General features: G+C 41.8%; 1 protein-coding gene across 1 annotated transcript; it reads right to left on the bottom strand.

The window, feature by feature from the left end:
* Positions 1–10,503: 10,503 nt before the first annotated feature.
* On the bottom strand, positions 10,504–15,092 carry CENPW (centromere protein W). The gene is made up of 3 exons (XM_083606309.1): positions 14,775–15,092; positions 13,622–13,735; positions 10,504–11,150 (listed from the first exon to the last, which is right to left on the bottom strand). The coding sequence occupies exons 1-3, from the start codon at positions 14,862–14,864 to the stop codon at positions 11,124–11,126; spliced, it is 231 nt and encodes a 76-aa protein (XP_083462435.1). The 5' UTR covers positions 14,865–15,092; the 3' UTR covers positions 10,504–11,123.
* Between the last annotated feature and the right edge of the window lie 4,623 nt (positions 15,093–19,715).

The raw sequence follows: 19,715 nt of genomic DNA, 5'->3' as shown, positions 1-19,715 counted from the left end.
TACGTTGTAGTTTTGCTACATGCCGTAGTGTCACATCACACAGCTTATGCTCAGCTTCTGATTAAATAGCTTAAACGCCGGGCAAAGGAGCTTTGCACACCAATTTAAGATTTAAATCAGAAAATGGTGAAAATGAGTAATAGATAGGGCTGGTGTGTCTTTCCACATGAGCTCCTCACATATTGTGCAATGGAACAGTTAGAGCCACAAAAGTATCACAAGTAAAATAAATAGTTCATTACTGGCACAGTATTTCTAGATATACCTTGCTTTCATGCACAAAAGAAAGCAGCATGCCTTAATAAAGCCATAAGGCACCATAGATCATTTTCTGAGCATATTAACTACAAGTAGCCGGTACAGCCTGAGAATTCAAATGATTTTTTTTAATAGTGTAATTTGTGAAATTTAGACATCAAAGGCACCAACCTGATCCAGGGAGCACCTGACCAACAGTCAAATGAATTTTAGGGAGATGTTTAGTTAGGGTTAATTTGGCCCATCATCTTGATCCAAAATGGCCCCTGGTGGCCAAATGTAGATGAAGATTGCCACCTTTACCTCCATAATTAAGCAACATTATCTTGAGATTGGAACCATCGTGAAAAAATTGGGCAAAGTCCTGCTCCATGGGGTGATACCTTCAGAGGTAGCCATATGGCAGGTGAGGTCCGGCCAAAGTCATGTTTCAGTCTGCCATCTGGATTCAAAGTGACACCCAGGCTCCAAACATTAACGAAGACTGCCTCCCCCACCTCAGGAGCCCTTGTGCCAAGTTTGGCAATGATATCTATCGCAAGAGGCCTAAAATGGCCTCTTCAAATTCAAAATGGCCTGTAGCCAACTGTCAACAAAGACTCCTGCCCCCACCTTGGGAAGCTTTGTTCTGAGTTTGAGGACGGTATCTCAATGGGTGGCCAAGTCTATATAGAATAGACAGACAAACCAATCTCCAAAATACAAAGTAGATTATATTCTAATGCTGTTTCTCTCATATCATGAGGAACTTGCTTTTTGGGTAACCAAGGACCACTTCATTGAACCTTAGCAGACATTTCATATATTTTGCATCCAAGATTTCATCTTTAGTTTTACATCTAACAACTAGCATGCTTTACAGTATCACAAACAAGCCTAATAAAATTGTGTTTACTAACAGAGCAGTTTTCTCTCTCTTTCGAGAGGAAATGGCCTATTTTACACAAATATGCATCCATTTATCCTTGGATGTTACTTTCCAGTTTTCTGCTTATTCTCATTGCTCACTACTTTTGCCTTGCTGACTACTTTTTGAAGACAGACCATCATTTTCTCTTCTAGATGTTTGTCTGCTTTTGTCCAATTTTTCCATATCTGTGACCACACCACAGAATTTGCCTTAAGTTGAACTTTCATTATTATAAACGGCTCTCCACTGTTGGCAACCATCGGTTATTTTCCTTTCACATTTTCTGTGTCCTGTTCCACTGACCAATATAGATATCGGAGGTTGAAAGGATCAGCACAGGGTGACTTAGACCCCTTTCTACCTAATACTGCTGCCGCTGCTGCTACAGAGCCCAAGATCAGCCACTTCTTCAGAGTGTTTTCTTCATTCTTGTCCCTCTCTCGGCATTGCTGCTGCTGTGCAACCGACGGCTGGCCACTGCTTCAAAGTGCCTTTCTCCTTTGCTTAGTATCAAAATTTCCAGGATTGCTACTAATAGATTTAGCACACTGTATGCTGCATCATATGGGATGCGGGTGGCGCTGTGGGTTAAACCACAGAGCCTGGGGCTTGCCGATCAGAAGGTCGGCGGTTCGAATCCCAGCGATGGGTGAGCTCCTGTTGCTTGGTCCCTGCTCCTGCCAACCTAGCAGTTTGAAAGCACATCACAGTGCAAGGAGATAAATAGGTACCACTCCGGCGGGAAGGTAAACGGCGTTTCCATGCGCTGCTCTGGTTCGTCAGAAGCTGCTTAGTCATGCTGGCCACGTGACCCGGAAGCTGTATGCCGGCTCCCTTGGCCAATAAAGCGACATGAGCACCGCAACCCCAGAGTCACATTTTACAATTTGGTTAAGCAAGGACCCTGCAGCTATTGAATTTGCTTCCAGCAACTATATGAATGCAGCTGCGCTGGCTACATCTAATATGTTTTGCTACAGTAGCTATGAAAATCTCAGGAAGGGTGTGATGTTGCACAGCTTCAGCAGATTATAGCTTTAGCAGTTGTAAGGAATGATGAGAGATAGCTAAAACCAGCTACTTAATGTTTATACTGTTGTATAAAGCTGTTAGCGCCTAACAGTGGAAAATTCATACGCTGCAACAGATCCTTATAGTTTATTGGAATTTTTCAATCTAGAAAAAGTGAGCAGGAGAAGCAGTTGCAGCATGTTGTCTCTATGCTTTAGGCGTGAAAGCAAGTTGTGTTATCTGAACATTTAAGTACAGCTTCTATGAGAAAGGTTTGGTATGTGTGTCATCAAACTGATCACTACTACAAAGCAGAAGGGTACCACCCTATTACACTAATTGTCAGTGTAGGGTGAAGAGACATGTTAGTCTTAAGGCCACGGTGAATTAGCCTCAAATTCCTGTTCATCTAATCCACTCACTCTCTCTCAGCTTAACCTATCTCACAGTTCTTACAAGAATAAAATGTGATCAAATGTTTATATGCAACTGAGATCCATTGGACAAAGCCCATGATACAAATGTGAAATTTACTTTGAGGCCATTTTACTTTAAGGCATGGTGATTTTAAAGTGTTACAACAAATGAAATGGCTACAACCAATTAGTTTTGATGATGCAAGAAAGAGTTTGGACCTTGAATCCTGTAAATGTCAGTTTTCAATTTACTCTACTGTGATCTCAAAGGTGTAAGGCTACAATTGTCTGTGTTAGCTAGTGATGCTTGACTTTGGAAAAACTAGGTCTAGGCCACTCAGCACTTCTTATAAAACACAAATTTGCATGACATCAAAATGGCATTGTTAGGATGTTTGTCAGAACTGAAGTATCCTCCAGGAGAAGACACTACTGTGGTCATGTTGGCTCTGGAATATTTTGCCTCCATTAGGTTTTTTGAATGCATGTTCCATTTCCTCCTCTTAAGATATTGATTTTACTTTGTTCATATTTTAAATACTGCAATTTTTATTGTTTTACAAGTCAGCTTGAGGGCCCTTTGGGACAAGGTGAGACAGAAATGGTAAACAATTTACAATAAATCCCAAGCAGTAAATGAGGGATTCTAGTCAATGATGGCTTTGCACTAACAAACAGCACGTCCACGCAACATAAGTCAGGGCACCCAGTCAAATCAGACCCTACTAGCCCTCCAGCAACATAAAACTGGTGATTTTCAACTAGAACAAAGCCACAATTTGATATAATCCAAGTTTAGAATTAAACTGCAAGAGCATGATCCTTCATTACATCAGAGTGGGGCACCAATATATGATTCTCATGGATAAACAGTTTCTTCTGCCTCCCCACCTCAAGAGAGACATAAAATAGCATCACCATAACTCATTTTGGAGAATGGGAACACTGCACGAGGCTCTCATATTACCATGCAATCCTTGAATAGTATGGAGAGGATCTGATCTCCCTTAAGTGCAAAGTGCAGGAGGGCTGATAGTATATGCAATTCACCATAATGAATTGCAGCCGCTGGTGATGTTTTTAGCTATGCTTATACAGACACCAGATTTGGAGTGGAGAACAAACAAACATCTACCAAGCGCTAATAGAGATTCATTTGCTTGTGGGCACTGTGGCCTTGCAGAGTGCAACACTGCAAGTCACATTAACAAGATTTCTAAAAAGTGAACTGCAAAGTCGGATTCTTTAAGGATAAGACAACTATTAAAAATTCAAATATTATTCATACTGACAAGCAGCAAGGTAATATTTTCCCCTTGGTTAAATGTCCTTCAAATAAAGCTGAGGAGAAAAGCCAGAGTTCACAGGATTTTAAAAAGGAGCTGAATTTCATTTCACTCTTCATCAGTAAAGAGGTCATTTACAGGGCCTCAACCTAAATAGGAAGCTGGCAGACACTAATGTACATAATATGGAATTTAAATAACTGAGAAAGTGTTTTGGCTATTATTATCTTTTAGTTATTTTTGGTAGTTACTACCCTTTGGGGGAGACTCTTGAAATATTTATTTTGTCATAGTTTGTAAATTATGTAGAATAATTTTGACATAAGGTGAACTCTTAACTATGCTGCGGTTAACATAGGGCCTGCAGCTCTATTCCACAGTATTTTTACTCTGAAGACGCTCCAAAGTTCTGATTGCCTTGAATATGGAATAAAGATTTGCCATTATCTGCTTTGAGATGAGGAAGGCTGGTAAATGTCTGAACTTTGGAACTGCCTTTGTGATGTTTGGATAGCACTTACACATTGTGTGATGAATTATCATGTGGTGCTCTTAAGCAAACAATAGAAAACCCCCAAAATACATTGAAAGTGCCTTTAAGAAAAGAGTATTGGCATATGAATAAACTAATCCTATCATAGCAATCAGTTTGTGGTCTGGGCATGCAAATGCCAAGTACATCTGCCAAACTATAGAAAACCTGCAGTTAAAAGACTCATTTATATTCTACTGCAGACTCCCCACCCCCACCCCACCAACCACAAGTTCACCATCTATTATTTGATCACGGTGAAAAGATTAGAAGTATTGAAGATCAAATATAACCTATACTTATACTGCAACATTTTTAATCCGAAGACACAATCAGTACTTTATTTGTGAAAGAGACACTTCTGTTTGCCACCTCGCTTCGCAAAGTGAGATCTACCATTTTTTCAGTCTATAAGACGCTCCCATGTATAAGACGTCCTCTAATTTTTGACATTCATTTTTAGGGGGAAACCCTAGTTTTATACACGAAAAAATATGGTATTTTTATTGCCAATACAAATTCCCAAAGGGAATTAAATGAAGATGTGAAGTCTGCTAAAGATCTTGAATAAAGATGGCAAGAGCCATCTTTTTGGCTTTGCGTATCAACCAGGCACAAGCACCTGAAGCAAGGAGAACCTCAACAGACCCAATCACAACAAGAACTGTAGTGGGGAACTGGAACTAACTACTCAGGCAAACAAGTTACATTTTCAAGCACCTCCCAAATTCAGTCCAAATCAAGAGCAGTTCCTTCAACCACTTGTTACGACTGATTTCTGCAGAGATGGGGAATGATTTTCAGCCCAAGAGTTGAATTCCTTTCTGGGTAACTTTCTAAGGGCTACATACCAGTGGCGAGCAGTACCAGAGGTAAAAGTGGGCAATGATTAATATTTTACCTTTGTGCAGTAAACTAGTTATGGACTGGATGGGCACTGGTGGGAGGCACCAGCTGGAGAACCTGCAAGCGAAGAAAGTTCAGAGCCCAGGGATTGGTGGTGGGATAGAGGAGATGATGTCAGAAGCTGACAAGGTAGCAGGGTTTATTAAGCTGGGAGGGGCAATGGCAGAGGGCCTTCCAGACTCAAGAGGCAGAAGTGGAGGCTGGGCCAAGAAGCAGAGATGAATCAGGCAGTTGAAGTAGCAAGGGTGTTTCCTCCCCTCCTGCTGTGACAAGCTCCTCTACCGCCTGGTTTCCCAGAACCAGAAGAGGTATGAAGCGGGAGGAGCAAAGGCAGCCACCCCATTGTAGTCTCAGATTGCTTGGGAAAGACCTGGGAGATGAGAAGGCTTAGGCAGCTGTGGGAAGGTGGGGACCTTCAGTCTCCACAACTGCCTCACAGGGACAAGACCTACTGAAGCAGAGTTGCTGTACTCATTAGGCCTGGCATTCCTGAGCAAATCCTGTTTCTTCTAATAAAGTTAAATTCACTTACTCAGTGTGATTTATTGCTGGCTCGCTCCTGACAAGTTACTACACATAACCCTCTGTATCCTCCATTCATGGAAGCAAGCAGAACTACCAAAGTTCAATGACATATTCCATCCAGCCAAAATATTCAAGGAGGGTACAAAACAGGGCCTATGGGAGATGTGGTCTGTGGAGAAGGGCTGCAGCTGGTGAGTGGGTGAGGCTGAGGAAAATCCCATGGGCAAGATGGGACTGTCAGAACAGCTGCATTTGGGCTCTAGGCCTATCTCTGGGGGATTGAAGCTGCAAGATTCTCAGTGTAAACCTAATCTGTGACATAAACGTAGAATTAAGATGCAAAATCAGAAGTATGGCTCAGCAAAAGACTCTGGTCTCTTGATTTATATGACTGCTTCCTAATATGAGAAATTATATTGCTTGAGTTGTAGATGTTAAGAATTAAAGACTAAAAAGGCCTCTTAATTTCAATGTTGAGAGTGATTATTATTCTGGTGTCTCATAACAGAAGTCACTATAAAGTACAGACTTTTCATTCTCTTCCAACATTATTAATAACTAATTAAAATAGAGAAGGAAACAAAAGGGCCCCTATCCAAAGGCATACTGTCTTCAAAATAAAAAAGAAGAGGGGAATGGGAGGGATACATTTGGGGTAATTTTATTATCTTAAAAACTAGGTTTGATTTTCAAACTTTTAATTTCTTTTGAAACTAATAAATGAACTACAATTTAAGGAAAATAACTTATCGAAAGCACTCAGAGAAGGGTTTGCTAATAAAAGGGGCACTTAAAAAAAATCAAAAAGCTATGATGCATTGCTTTATGTCCTGTGTAGACTGCAGGGTTCCAATAGCTCACTCTTCTCTGGTGTTCATTAGCTATTGACCTTTCAAGCTGGTGAGGTAATTCCCTTAACACTATAAACCATAGGATATCCTCCCCTCTGTTTCATGTTTTGACATTGCAAAAGGTCATAAAAGTGTTCTGAGCAGTTCTAGTCACTACTTAAAACACAGATAAGAAAAAATAACCTCTTGCCTTGGCTTTCCAGGTCCAGTATTTGAAGTCCATACAACACCCTTATCTGTCTTGCCAAAAGCAAAATAACAAATGTATCCCAAGATTAGAATTTTGTTCAAAGCAATTGACACTAACTACTAACATGTCAAGAAAGGTCAAATATCCAACACAACAGCAGCAATATGCTTCCTGACTTGCAGGATCATGCAAAATAGTCTCCTATAAAATTGTGCCTCAAATACAATATTCAAGAGGATTTTAGTAAAGTGTTAGTCTACATATGCTGATCACAATCTCAATTGCTGCAATATTCTTGAGCTCCCAGGAAATTAAAGATTTCTTGTTATTAGATATACTTTTGCTTTCATTAAAAGCTAACAGAAATGGGAGTTTTAAGGGGAGACATATATGTCACATTAGTCTCATGACACAATCCTTAAGAGCTGGGGCTCTAACAAAAAGCCAGCATGGCGATGTGGGGGCTTTAACTCTGGCTGCTGCTGTGGGCCCAGCTCCGATCAGGTTCTGGGCAACTGTTACCTGTGTTTTTGCAAAAAGAGGTCCGGGGGGGGGGTGGCCTCTTTATTTTGCAATGCAGATCAGGCCCACAGTGGGTGGGGTAAAGGATTGAAGCCTGGTAACAGCATGCAAGAGTTCTAACCTGGTCTGTGGGCCTAGTACTGGCTATTTGTAATCAAACACAAACATACACACTGCAGTTAAAGGCAGAGCTATGCGACCAACATCACATGTAATTTGGCGGCACGTGTGCCACTTGATCTCCCATTTCTGTAAGAAAATAGTGGGAAGAATTTGGAAATTCCTTTTGTAACGGTTAACAGCTCTTCCAAAAGAACAGATACTTAGGAATTTGGGTAACCATAGACAGACCATTGTTGTGGCATGCTAGCTTATACTTTTATATACTGTCCTGACCAACTGGCAGAAAAGTTACATACCAGCTTCCTGCTAATTTATTCAACCACTTTATCTGGAACCCATGTTTGTAAATGTGACCCTTTCTATGAGGAGCTGAAGTTCTAGAAATCGTAACACTAGTAAAATCCTCATGTAGGGCCATTTTTAAGAGCAGTTCCTTTTAGAGATAGTGTCAATGATTCTTACCACCTAGTGATCATACTTAACACTGCACGCTGAACATGGAAAAGCGTCTGTGTTTTGACAGCATCCACGGCATCATTGTGCAGTCAAGTATCACTTAGATAGTTCTCATTATATAGACCCTTCCTACTGTACTGCTTTTGCAATACTAAAACTGAAAAGACCCACAGGTTGGACTCCTCCAACATGGTCAAGGTTTTCTCACATTAACCTCAAGACACAACAAAGAGCCAAGCATCTTTCACACTGCCAAAGTAATGTTAAAGGGGCCTAATTTGCCTGAGGAATGACCAACAAAATGTGAGGGTTATTTTGGCACAGGAAGCACTCAGCAGAGGATCTTTTTGACATGAACATTTTTTTAAAAACACCCTTTGGAAACAATATAAAAAGTCATTTGTACGTAAACCAAAGTGTTACATACATACCACCAAGATACCAAGACACATGAAATGTGCGCATGGTGCAAATCTAGCAAATGAAGATATAGGATATCTTCAGAAACTGAGATATAAAAGATGCAGAGTAAAGGCAGCTCAGATAAATGAAGAAGACAGGCACAGTTCACATGAGAGCTCCATACAAGCAACTAAGTTTTTTTTCTAAAAAGATATAAGGCAGTACTTCTTGATGCAGCATGGTGAAACTATGGAATTCGCTCTAAGATATGCATAGCTGTAAACTTTCCCCTTTTTTAAAGGGAAATTCCCTTATTCCGAATGGGATTCCTCGCAAGAAAAGGGAAAAGTTGACAGCTATGGATATGTTGAGGGCTATGCACTTGGCTTTAAAACAGGTTTTGACAAGTTCATGGAGGACAACTACTACTGCATAATACTTCCCAAAACAGAGGCAGCATAACGCTGAATAACAGTCTTTGGGAAACAACCCTGAGAGAGGGCTATTGCCTTTATGTCCTCATCATGAGCTTCCCAAAGGTATTTAGCTGGCCACTGAGAGATGCTGGACTAGATAGGCCTTTGGTTGGATTAAGCAGGGCTCTTTTTAATGTTATGTTAAGAATTTTACTCCAGCAGTTCTCCAATAATGTATTTGCCTGGATTTGGCTTTCCCAAGGGATATTTATTACATCCCAATGACTGAGTAGCTATTTAAAACATTTGCCTTCTACCTTCATTGCAAAATTACTACACATAAAAGTGTGTAGCAATAGCACATTTCCTCTAGAACACCAAGAATTTACAGGGCCAGGCATCGTAACAATTTAGCAACAGTTTCTCCCCTCCAATATTGAGGGGGAGGTTAATTTTCATTCAACGTTACATGCAATGTTATAGATGCAATAGTAAAATTATTCTCAAACAGATACAGAAACCAGTGCCTTATTAAACACATCAGCATTAATTAAAATATACATTCAGATTTTATGTCAACCATAACCTCTGAAGTGTTAATCACCCATTGTTGATTAATTACTCTGGATGATTGGATGACACTTGTTAGTGTAGAAAATGAAATGTCTTCAGGATGCTGTCAAAACACAGAACATTTAGCTTCTCTCTACTCAGACTTCATTAACAAGATACATGAAAGCTCGAAAGTAGTTTCCTTCCTTTACGTGAACAACTTTAAAATGAAACCCTTAATTGCCCCACATCTGTCAGCAATAAAAACTTGGGACGCATCATGACTGCCAGTAGCATAATGCAAAATGCTAATTCTAGAAAAAGAACATATTTAATAAAATAGAAGCCTGCACATGAAGAAAAATAAATGGGACACTTAACTCTATCCCCATCTTATGGTTACAAAAGGAACATTCACTGAGGCAAGAAATTTCCAAAAGATGCAATGTCTATGTCACAGTTTATTTCACTCAAACAGAAACACTAAGCACTAATACACAAAAAGAATAATTTTAAAACTCTGCTTTCACTAAGGCAATGCAAAAAAAAAAAAGCTTTCGTATATTCCCTATTCAATTAAAAGAGACTTAACCATGTACTTAATCATATTTCTAAGTAGCATACATGAAACAACCCACAAGTTTTGCAAGTGAATGGCTTTCATTTTGCAAAACACTGGTAATAAGTGGGAGTTTTAAATGTTTGCAATTTTTCTATCCCTTTGAAGGATTTATACTTAGTAGTTTAGACTTGCATTCCAAATATGAATGACGAGACCGAAAGTAGAAGCCTGTGGTTGGTATTCTTGGGTACAGTTAGCTGTGGAAAGGAAAGATACAGGCATAGGGACCAAGGCTTCCAGTTACACTTTTTCTATCTTTCCTGTAAAAAAAAGAGAGATGACAGACTTGCTACTTCTTCCAAAAATGAATACAGGAGGGTGAGGGGAACACTTCAGGGTTTTCCATTCCTTTAGCCATCTCCAACACCAGGAGCCATTTCAGTAAAGGAAGAGAAAGAGTATATCAGTGTCTGTCCTTTCCTAGGAACTGCTGCTGCAACCGGCCCAAACAGGATTTACCATGTCTAAAACACCTCTCCTTTTACTCTGTTATACAGTGAAAAGCATGTGAAATGAACAAGTGAGGGAAGTCATGCAGAGCTTTATTGCTATAAATCATTCTGAAACATTTGTTTTCATATTCTGTTTACAAACTGTTTTGTAAATGTTCTGCTTCCCAGGTTGAATCCCCTACATCAAACATTTGCTTAACCGTAATATTTTATTTGCGATGTTACTTAAAATAATCTCAAAAACTAAAAAGGTTTATAAACAAGTGAAAAGATGCATATTTACAGCAACCCTGTTGATAAATATTCATTCAGAGAAGGAAAGAGAAATATTTTGTTTTTCTAGAAGTAACTTTATATAGATAATTAAAAGTGGCTTCTAACATTTGCCATAGTCTCATAGAAGGCATCTTGCTTAATCATCATAAACAAGTAAACACATTACAAGGTTAAAACTTGCATTAGTCTATTGTATTAATTATACACATCAGTTTTATTACATTGCCCTAATTAAAAAGTAAGTAGCGAGCTCCTGCAAATAACAATGACATCAGCTTTGGCTATCTATCTACTGAAAAATATGAAAAAATATGAATATGAAAAACAGAAATACAAAATTCAGATATTTTAACCTCAGCACATGTACAACAGTAATTACGCAGAATCAATCAGGGGATGAAGGAATACTTCTTGACTTTAGCCTCTGCTCTTCTTTAAAACAATCTGAGGGGGGAACAAAATACAGTACCTTCAGATATATAAAGCTGTTATTTCAAATAAAGGTAGACCAATACTTAACATGAGATGCATTAGATCAAAGGGCTTTAAAAAAAAAATAGGAATATCACATTTTTCTAAACTGCTACAAAGTCAACTTAACTGATTTGCATCAATAAACTAAATGGTTGATAGGGCTTCCGTATGATGACACCCTGTCTAAAATTCCCTTTTGGGGAAGAGCACTTAATGAGCCTCCTTGTGAGTTTTCATCTGCCATCAGCAAAGTTGATCCCCTCTCCGCTGCCTGCAAATCTTCCCTGCCCCGAAACAAAAAAGAAGGGGTGGGTACACAACTAGAAAAATTAAATGATCTTACTACAGCTGCTGTAAGCCAGAGTTTTGTCTGTCAGAATCAGAGGCAGCCCGTGTTCTCTGCTTTGTTCCTTTTCTTAACATGGTGCATATTTCAGATAGGACGGCTATAACTTTGCATATGCATACATAGATGAGGGTTTTTCAAGACTTTTTCACAGTATTATTCAATGACTTGGGAGCAATTCAATCAAAATTATATGTTGCACAACTGCCCAATAGATTCTGAAAACTTCAACTTTATAAAACAAGCTCTCTGAAAAAGACACAAACAGCAATAATAATATATATAAGCCTCCCAAGACATGGTCAGGCTAACCCTTCTCCTATGACAAGAGCAAAGTGACTTATTCAGAAGGTCAGTGGACAGAGCTTTTGCTCTCCTGCTCAGGCGGTCACTGGAAATCTTTCAGCAGGTAAAATAGCATTGTGTCACACCCTTTCAGGAGGTTTTTCTTGAAATACAAATAGCAGCTTCAGAGATCATGCAAGTAGCAGCTTTTTGTCAGGAACTCCTCCCACAGTCCTGAGGCTGTAGACATTTTTACCTTTCCGGAGATGTGCAGCTGGTAGTCCTCACTAGAAGCTATCTAGTACTGCTAACAATTTAAAAATTAGCCTGGAGAGTGAAACTTAGAAGTCTGAAGCAGAGAAAGCCTTCAGTCTGTGCTGCTAGCTGCCTCATGCCTATGTCCTTGCAAAGTAACTCAGTTTGCAGGAACCTGCACCCTTCTAATGCTCCAGGCACTGCCACTGCAAAGGACAGAGCCTGGCGGCTGCTGCCTATTCTTGCTTCTTTAGCATCTCCTTCCTTTCCAGCCTAGCCATATATCCCATCAACAGTATTCTTATCTCCAATTTATCAGAGATAGGGTTGTCACATAACCTTCACTCAGCACCAACTTGTGCTGTGCGATAGAGAAAGCTACATCATGACAACATCCAAGGTAGCTTGACACTGGAGCACCACTATAGCTGGTTATCAGGTTGGTCTGCGTACACTCCAGCTTATGCATGCAGAGTCCTTTCCTCCAACTAGTGAGTAATTACAACCAGCCAACCACAGATCTTAAAAGACTGTGGGCAAGGGCTTCCAAACCAGAAGGTATTTCAAGGCTGTCTGGGTAGAAATTAAGCAAAACGTCTTGGGAATGGAGAGAAAAACTGTTGAAAAATACAGTATACCAATAAAGATCCCCTCTTTTACTAGTATGCTTACTCCCTCTTAGCAGACTCCTTGAAAATCTGTCTGGCTCTTAAGTTCTGTTAAAAGAAATCCCCCCTCCCTTCACTGTATAATAAGGCACTTTGTACTTTTATGTACAACTTTGAGAAAAGAATATGTGTTAACTTAAAAAATAGTCAGTACAGTCCGATGTGTAATGACAGCCTCAGCTCCTCTAGAGAAACTCATAACTATCTCTCCTCTCTAATAATAAAAGTTTATGATGTGAATATTTAAAGTTATGAGTAATAATAATATGTATGCTCCTTCTGGGGTACTTTGTCCACCTTTGGTCCCCACCCTGCACTCAGCTCTCAACTGTGACTCCTAGAAGCTGTCAGCATGCGACAGCAGCCACACCCCAGGAACAGCTTCAAATGGCCGGTTGAACCAGATGAGGGTAGCCGATGGGTCTCAAACTCTCAGTAAGTGAGGGAATTCCCCTCCATGAGAAGACAGACTCTGGTAGATTGAGCAGACAAGACTACTCATGGTTCCAAAGGTCAAGAAGGCAGTTTCTGCACGTTTTGTAGAAGGAAGCGAGGGACAGATGGGGCTTGTCAACCTGGGAAGGTAGCCCATCTATGAGAAGGAAAACTCTGAACCTAAACCTCCCCTGCCTTGTGGAATATCTTAAGGAGAAGAAAAGGCTAAGGAGTAAACCCTACACAAATCCAGAGTGGAGTCCCTAAGACAGTTGGATGACGCCTTGTAAGCCTCCTTCTGGCAGCTGATGCAGCCAAGCTGGTACCAAACATATTGCTCTGCTTTCCATTTGATTAAATCAGTATTGATATTTAGTATTAATGTGTGAGGTGTTTACAGTGTTTAAATACTTAGATTCAATAAAGAATTTCAGCTGTTAAACTGCAATTACCTTTGCTGAAGAGCGAACATGTCGAGATTTAATAGTTTTGCTCTTTTCCGCAATAGCATTGGTCCTGGTTTCTACAGCTAGTCGATGGAGAAACAGTAAGACATTCAAATGTACCTTTAAAAGAAGAGTGCAGTGTTATTTCCAAAGAAATGCTTAAAAGCCACTACCTGTTGATTAATGAAGCACTCCACACAAACTAATGTTCCTTAAATCTTACACTAAGGATGCAAATATATTACTTGACTTCTGTGCTGTCAACATCCACATATCTCCTCATAGCACACTCACACTGAAAACGTGATGGCTGTTTCACACAACTTTTGAAAAACTGGTGTCGGCTGGTTGCTGCAAACAGGGGAGTGGAGGAAACAACGAAGAAAGGTAGATAATACTACCACAGTGGTACTTCGGGTTAAGAACTTAATTCGTTCCGGAGGTCTGTTCTTAACCTGAAACTGTGCTTAACCTGAAGCACCACTTTAGCTAATGGGGCCTGCCACTGCGCCACAACCATGTAATTTCTGTTCTCATCCTGAAGCAAAGTTCTTAACCCGAGGTACTATTTCTGGGTTAGCGGAGTCTGTAACCTGAAGCGTATGTAACCTGAAGCATACATAACCCGATGTACCACTGTACTGTACAATTCATGGGCGTGAGTTCTAAAACCTTGGCCAAACAGCTTGGGTGGCACCCTAAACACCCCTTCCTGAGCCACGGGGGGGGTTGGACTAGATGACCCTTGGCGTCCCTTCTAACTCTTACAATTTTATGACTATCTCCTATGGCACGTCACAGCACTAGCGAAAGCGCCATCACACACGGCGACGGGTGGGAGCACCCGACACGAAATCCGCAACACCAGCTGCGGATAACCGGAGTCCCCTAGACACACCCGCTTCCTTTCACGGGGCGCCGGGATCTGCCAAGGCCTGTCCCTGATCCTGGAGAGCGACCGGCGAGGCGCTAAGGACCCTTCAGGTATAAGCAAGCTAGTGGGCGGCGTGGGGGTGGGGAAGGCGGGCAAGCGGTTTGGGCAAGCGCCTGTAGAGGCTTTCCTGGGAGCATCCGACCGACCTCCGTTGGAGACAGGCCACTGGGCTTCTTGCGGCCTCCCCTTCCCCACACACCGCCTTCGCTCCCCGTCGCCCCTCACCAGCAGGTCGGTGTTGGCGCGCATGCGCAAGTGCGGCTTGTGCTTGCTCAGCAGCTTCTTCACGGTGCTCCGCGGAACGGTGTTCTTCATCCCGGCGGCGGCGGCTCCCTCTCTTTCCTCTCAAGCAGAGCGGCCTTCCTGCTCCAGCCGCGCCTATGCCCGAGGAGTTTCGAATCTGCCGCTGCGCGCAGGGTGACGTCACGGCCGCCGCCGAGCCAATCCGCCTGCACGGCCCCGCCTCCCTTCTTCTCGCTCCCCTCACGAGAGGAAGCGCCTCCCTCGCGCACGGCGGATGCAGCCCGAGCAGAGTCCCCTCTCGCTTAGGGTCGGCGTCCCGAGACCACGCCCCCTGCTCCCCCCCTCCCCAGCGCAACGCTGTTAGAAGATTCGTGTAAGGGCTTGGTGACTTGGCCTGCCCTTTGGAGACGGCGTATATTTGTCTGTGGACAGATATATGCCGTAATAGATTTAAGGGAACCCCTCGCACGGGGCACTTTTTCTCCGCTTGCTTGTGGACTTGACTCACCTACCTCACAGGGCGGTAGTTGGGGGGATTATATGAGCACCGGGTGCGCTGGCGGGCAGAACTGCGCACACCACCTTGAAGAAAAAGCTGAGATATAAATGCAAAGTGCTCTTGATCAGTGTCAGATTTACGTATAAGCTAAACAAGCTATAGCTTAGGGCCCCACACTCTTGGGGGCCCCCCAAAAAATTAAAGAAAAAAAACCTCGATGTACATTTCCAAAATATAAGATAAAAAACAAATAAAATGGCTTTAGATACCTATTAGGTCCATAAATGACCATATAGCATATACTCAACACAAAAACAGCAACAATTTGTTGTTGACAAAGGACACCTGGACATATAAAGGGCCCCATTACCTTCAGTAGCTTAGGGCCTTATCAAACCTAAATCTGGCCCTGCTGTCTTGTCATCAGGATGACACTTGCTGCTTTACAGCTCTTAATATGGGTGCTTCCGCTAGGCGGGAATCCTGTAACTTGGGGATCGTAAGTCTGCAAACCTTCCAGATGTTGGTGGTCGCAGCCAATGGTCACGTCTGATCAGAGTTGGGAGTCCAGTAACAGAGAACTGCCTCATACAGAGCTGGATTATTACTCCACCTAGCACAATACTATCTTCACTGACTGACAGCAGCTGCCTCAGGTTTTAGGCAGGGTCCTCTCCCAAAGCTACATCGAAGAACAGAACCTGAGACCTTTTGCATGTGAATTGTGCTCTTCCACATCCACAGCATGTCTTTCCCTGTCTTAAGGTGGTGCAATGGGTCAGTGCATCTGGCTGTTAATCAAAAGGCTGGTGGTTTGAGCCTACCCAGGGACGGCTGTGGGCAGGATTCCTGCATTGCAGGGACTAGACAACTCGGGGACCCTTTCCAACTCTACAATTCTGTTATTCTATCTGTAAGGCCACAGGTTCCCCATCACTCCTATACATACTTACCTGCAAGTAACTTTTACTTTTGATAGGCGTGCATAGGGTTTTATTGACCAATATGCAACAAACACAAGTTTACTTTTTTTAAAAAGTATTTTAAGCCACTTTTTACAGCTGCACGCTCACAAGGTGACAATATTATAATGTGCTTTTTCGAAGGCAGCAAAAACATGTATTGATAGTCAAAACAAAACAAAAAAAATCCTTCCAGTAGCACCTTAAAGACCAACTAAGTTAGTTCTTGGTATGAGCTTTCGTGTGCATGCACACTTCTTCAGATACTTCAGATACTTCTTCGTATCTGAAGAAGTGTGCATGCACACGAAAGCTCATACCAAGACCTAACTTAGTTGGTCTTTAAGGTGCTACTGGAAAGAAAAAATTTTTTTTGTTTTGACTATGGCAGACCAACACGGCTACCTATCTGTAAATGTATTGATAGGTTTGCGTCAGTACAATCCTATACATATCTGCTCAGAAGTCACACTGTAAGATTGCAGCCTAGAATCAAAGGATATGGTTTCTGGAATAAATACTGAAACAAGTAAATATGTCTTGCATGTAATTAAACGAAAAGTGCCACCAGAACCACATAATAATCCATAGCTTAAGCGAGTGGTTTTCAACCAGTGTGCCGTGGCACCCTGGAGTGACTTCAGTGATGGTCAGGGGTGCCTTAGGCAACTCTGGCCTCTGTCCCTCTTTTCTTCCCTCCCTCCTCTGATGCCTTCTCGTATCTCTGCCTCCCAAAGGTTTGCCCAGCTGTTTGTTGCAGCAGCCCTGGCTACAAGCTCCCCAGGCGAATAGTGCCTCTGGGGCTGGCCAGGGGGTGCTGGTTGCCAGGAACTGAGGTGGCCTTGAAGTAAGCAAGCAAGCAAGCAGGAAAGGGAGCCCAGCCCTTGCTGTTGGGAATGGACAGACAAGTCCCAGGCCCCTGTGGGCAATGTGAAGAGGCACCTCTCTCTGGGGCAGGAGGAACAGCAGCTGCCTGCAGGATTCCCACGGAGAGGGGAGAGGAGGCTGAGGGAACACTCCACAAGAGAGTTCGAAAAAGGGTGAGAGGCTGCCTGCTCTGCAGGCAAGGGGTGACATAACTGGGCTCCTGAGCCCCACAGGGGTGCCACAGAAAGAATGTAGTTAGTCAAGGGAGCCATGGAGACAAAAACCTCTGGCTTAAGCTGATCTTAGGATACAAGTATAGAAGCTGCTGGTGAACTGAAGGTTGCTGGGTTTATCTCTTTTGTGAGGGCTGTTCTGTGCAAATTAGCTAGCAGTTTCTTGGGTTTTTTTGTTGCTAGCAGCTCTGCTGGCAGCTTCCCCAGTGCCTGGGAGCTTGGCCAGGGGCTCTTGCTTGCTGGCTTACAGCAGGCCTGTGGAAGAACCACAGACAAATCCCAGCAGCAGATTTTTGTCTGGGAGTTTCAGAGCAGTAGGGCCTGATTGTTATTGCACTGATTTTGCTGGAATCTTTTTTAAAATTCTAGGGGGAACAGTGCTGCCTCTCTCTGCATATTTCTTCATCCATTGGGGGAAGCAATTTTGCTAATGGATGCCTATCGGCACACCAGGGCTTGGTGCTGCTGTGGAAAAGTATAGTCCTATGGGCTGTTGTTACATAGTCCTATGGGCTGTTGTTGGTGGAGGTTCTTGTGGTCTTGTACCTTCCCCATATATTGTTTGTGTTGTTGCCTTATCAATGCAGGAATGTTCTTTGGAACTATGGAAGTCATTGGACCAAATCTTGGCCACATTGTTTTAAAATCTACACTATGTGGGTTCTTAAGTGGGTGTCAGGTTTTGGTAGCCAATCCATGAGAGTGTTTTTTAAAAAAATAAAAAAACTGAAAGATGTCTCACCTGTCTATTAAAATATACTTTCTACTAAGCAGAATCACTCAGGCTGTATAAAGCATCTGCTGGCTTTAAATTTGCTCCTGAAGCAATGCAGCAAAACACACGTTTGCCACACAGTTATGTTGCTAGATTCTTGCAAAGCTGAAGTTGTCCGTGTTAATTAACATGCAAACAAGCTCTTGCCAGAAGCTTTGCTTTGATCTAACAGCTTGGTACTTGAAAGGTTTATATTCCTCTTCTTAAAGATTATCTTCTTGTTGTTTTACAAAACCACAAAGAAGTAAACATTTGATAGCACTTAAGATTAAATGAACCTGCGGAAAGCAAATAAACAGAAGATCAAGTAATTTTCTAAGGGGAGAGCAATGAGGCGCCCTCTTGTAACTTTTCACTCTGTCTTGAGAAAATAGAAGTTCCAAGATTATACTTTCCAAACTTAGGTTCTAATCATTCTGTTTGATTTTTGTACTATCTGTGCAGTCCTAGCCTCCTCCCTCACTTGAGAATAGAGAGACTGTGTCACGCACTTATCCAACAAGTTGCCTGCATGAAAAGCGTGAGTAGGCTTGCCATATGCTCTACTTACTTTTTCTAAATTGCTTGCCATAAAAGGCATTTAATGTATCTCTCTTTGGCGGGGTTAGTTATGGCCTATGGACACCACATTGCCTATATTTTAGTTCTTACATGTGTGAAGCCCAGCCCATTTGAATCTTTACAGGGAACATTACTGCTGACAATCTGGAAGACATTGTTACATGTTTGGTAATCTGAAATGCATATCCACATTTCATGCTCAGTGAATACATGTTTGGTGCTTCTATTGGCCATAAAGTAAGTGTAAAATGAGTTGTTGGTGCTAATCCAGTTTTAATAGTTGATGAAAGATCTTGGAAGTCTGTCCTGAACAATAACCCCAAAGCCTTAAGGCCCTTTGATGTTTTTCAGTGATGAAAAAATGTCTCTCCCAAACAGTACAGAACAATCCAGCAAAATTCAGTTCTAGGAAGATACAGATGATAGGTTTGATTATACCAGTTTCATAATTAAGTGGTGCATAGCCCAGTTTTCCTTTTCCTTTTTTGTTTTGCATGAAGAATAATTTATGTGTAGCTGTGGACCTTGTGTAGAACAGGATGAAAACAATAAATAAACTGAAGGCTGACATGTGACACGCTCCTGTTTATATGGCTAGATTTGTAGGGGAGGCACTTTGGTTTTGCTAAAAACAACATATAATTGCTGATAAAATAAATTATATTAAAGAAACACTGTTCTCTTAAATAAGTATTATTACTAATTATTTGTCCCTAATGATGCTGTTGTAGCAGCTATCACGTAAGTGTCCCTCACAGTGTGCCTCTGGCTGTGCTAACTTAGTACAGAACAATCATCTGAAAAGTTGTGTTAGCACTAAGCTGAAGCAGACCAGCTCAGATCTTTAAAAATCCACATTCCAGACAGCTGATGCAATTTATTAATCTAAGCACAGTGATTATTTTTGTAGAACCCGCAAGAAGCGAAAACCATTTAACAACTGTTGGATGAAGGCCACTCACTGAGAGATCGGCTATATACATTGCAGCTTTTTCAGAACGTGTCCCTGTGATGATGAGTGCTGTG

The sequence above is a fragment of the Podarcis filfolensis genome (assembly GCF_964270895.1).
Source record: "Podarcis filfolensis genome assembly, chromosome: 3".
In the NCBI taxonomy this organism is placed as follows: Eukaryota; Metazoa; Chordata; class Lepidosauria; order Squamata; family Lacertidae; genus Podarcis; species Podarcis filfolensis.
Note: the sequence above shows the minus strand (reverse complement) of the source record. Positions and strands in the feature narration are given on the sequence as shown.

What these genes read in the sequence shown, in the direction of transcription:
- CENPW (XM_083606309.1), bottom strand. Translation starts at nt 14,864, where the DNA reads ATGAAGAACACCGTTCCGCGGAGCACCGTGAAGAAGCTGCTGAGCAAG. An exon ending in GCGCCAACACCGACCTGCTG is followed by an intron (nt 13,736 to 14,774) that starts GTGAGGGGCGAC and finishes CTTCTTTTAAAG; the next exon opens with GTACATTTGAATGTCTTACT. An exon ending in ATGTTCGCTCTTCAGCAAAG is followed by an intron (nt 11,151 to 13,621) that starts GTAATTGCAGTT and finishes TTCCCCCCTCAG; the next exon opens with ATTGTTTTAAAGAAGAGCAG.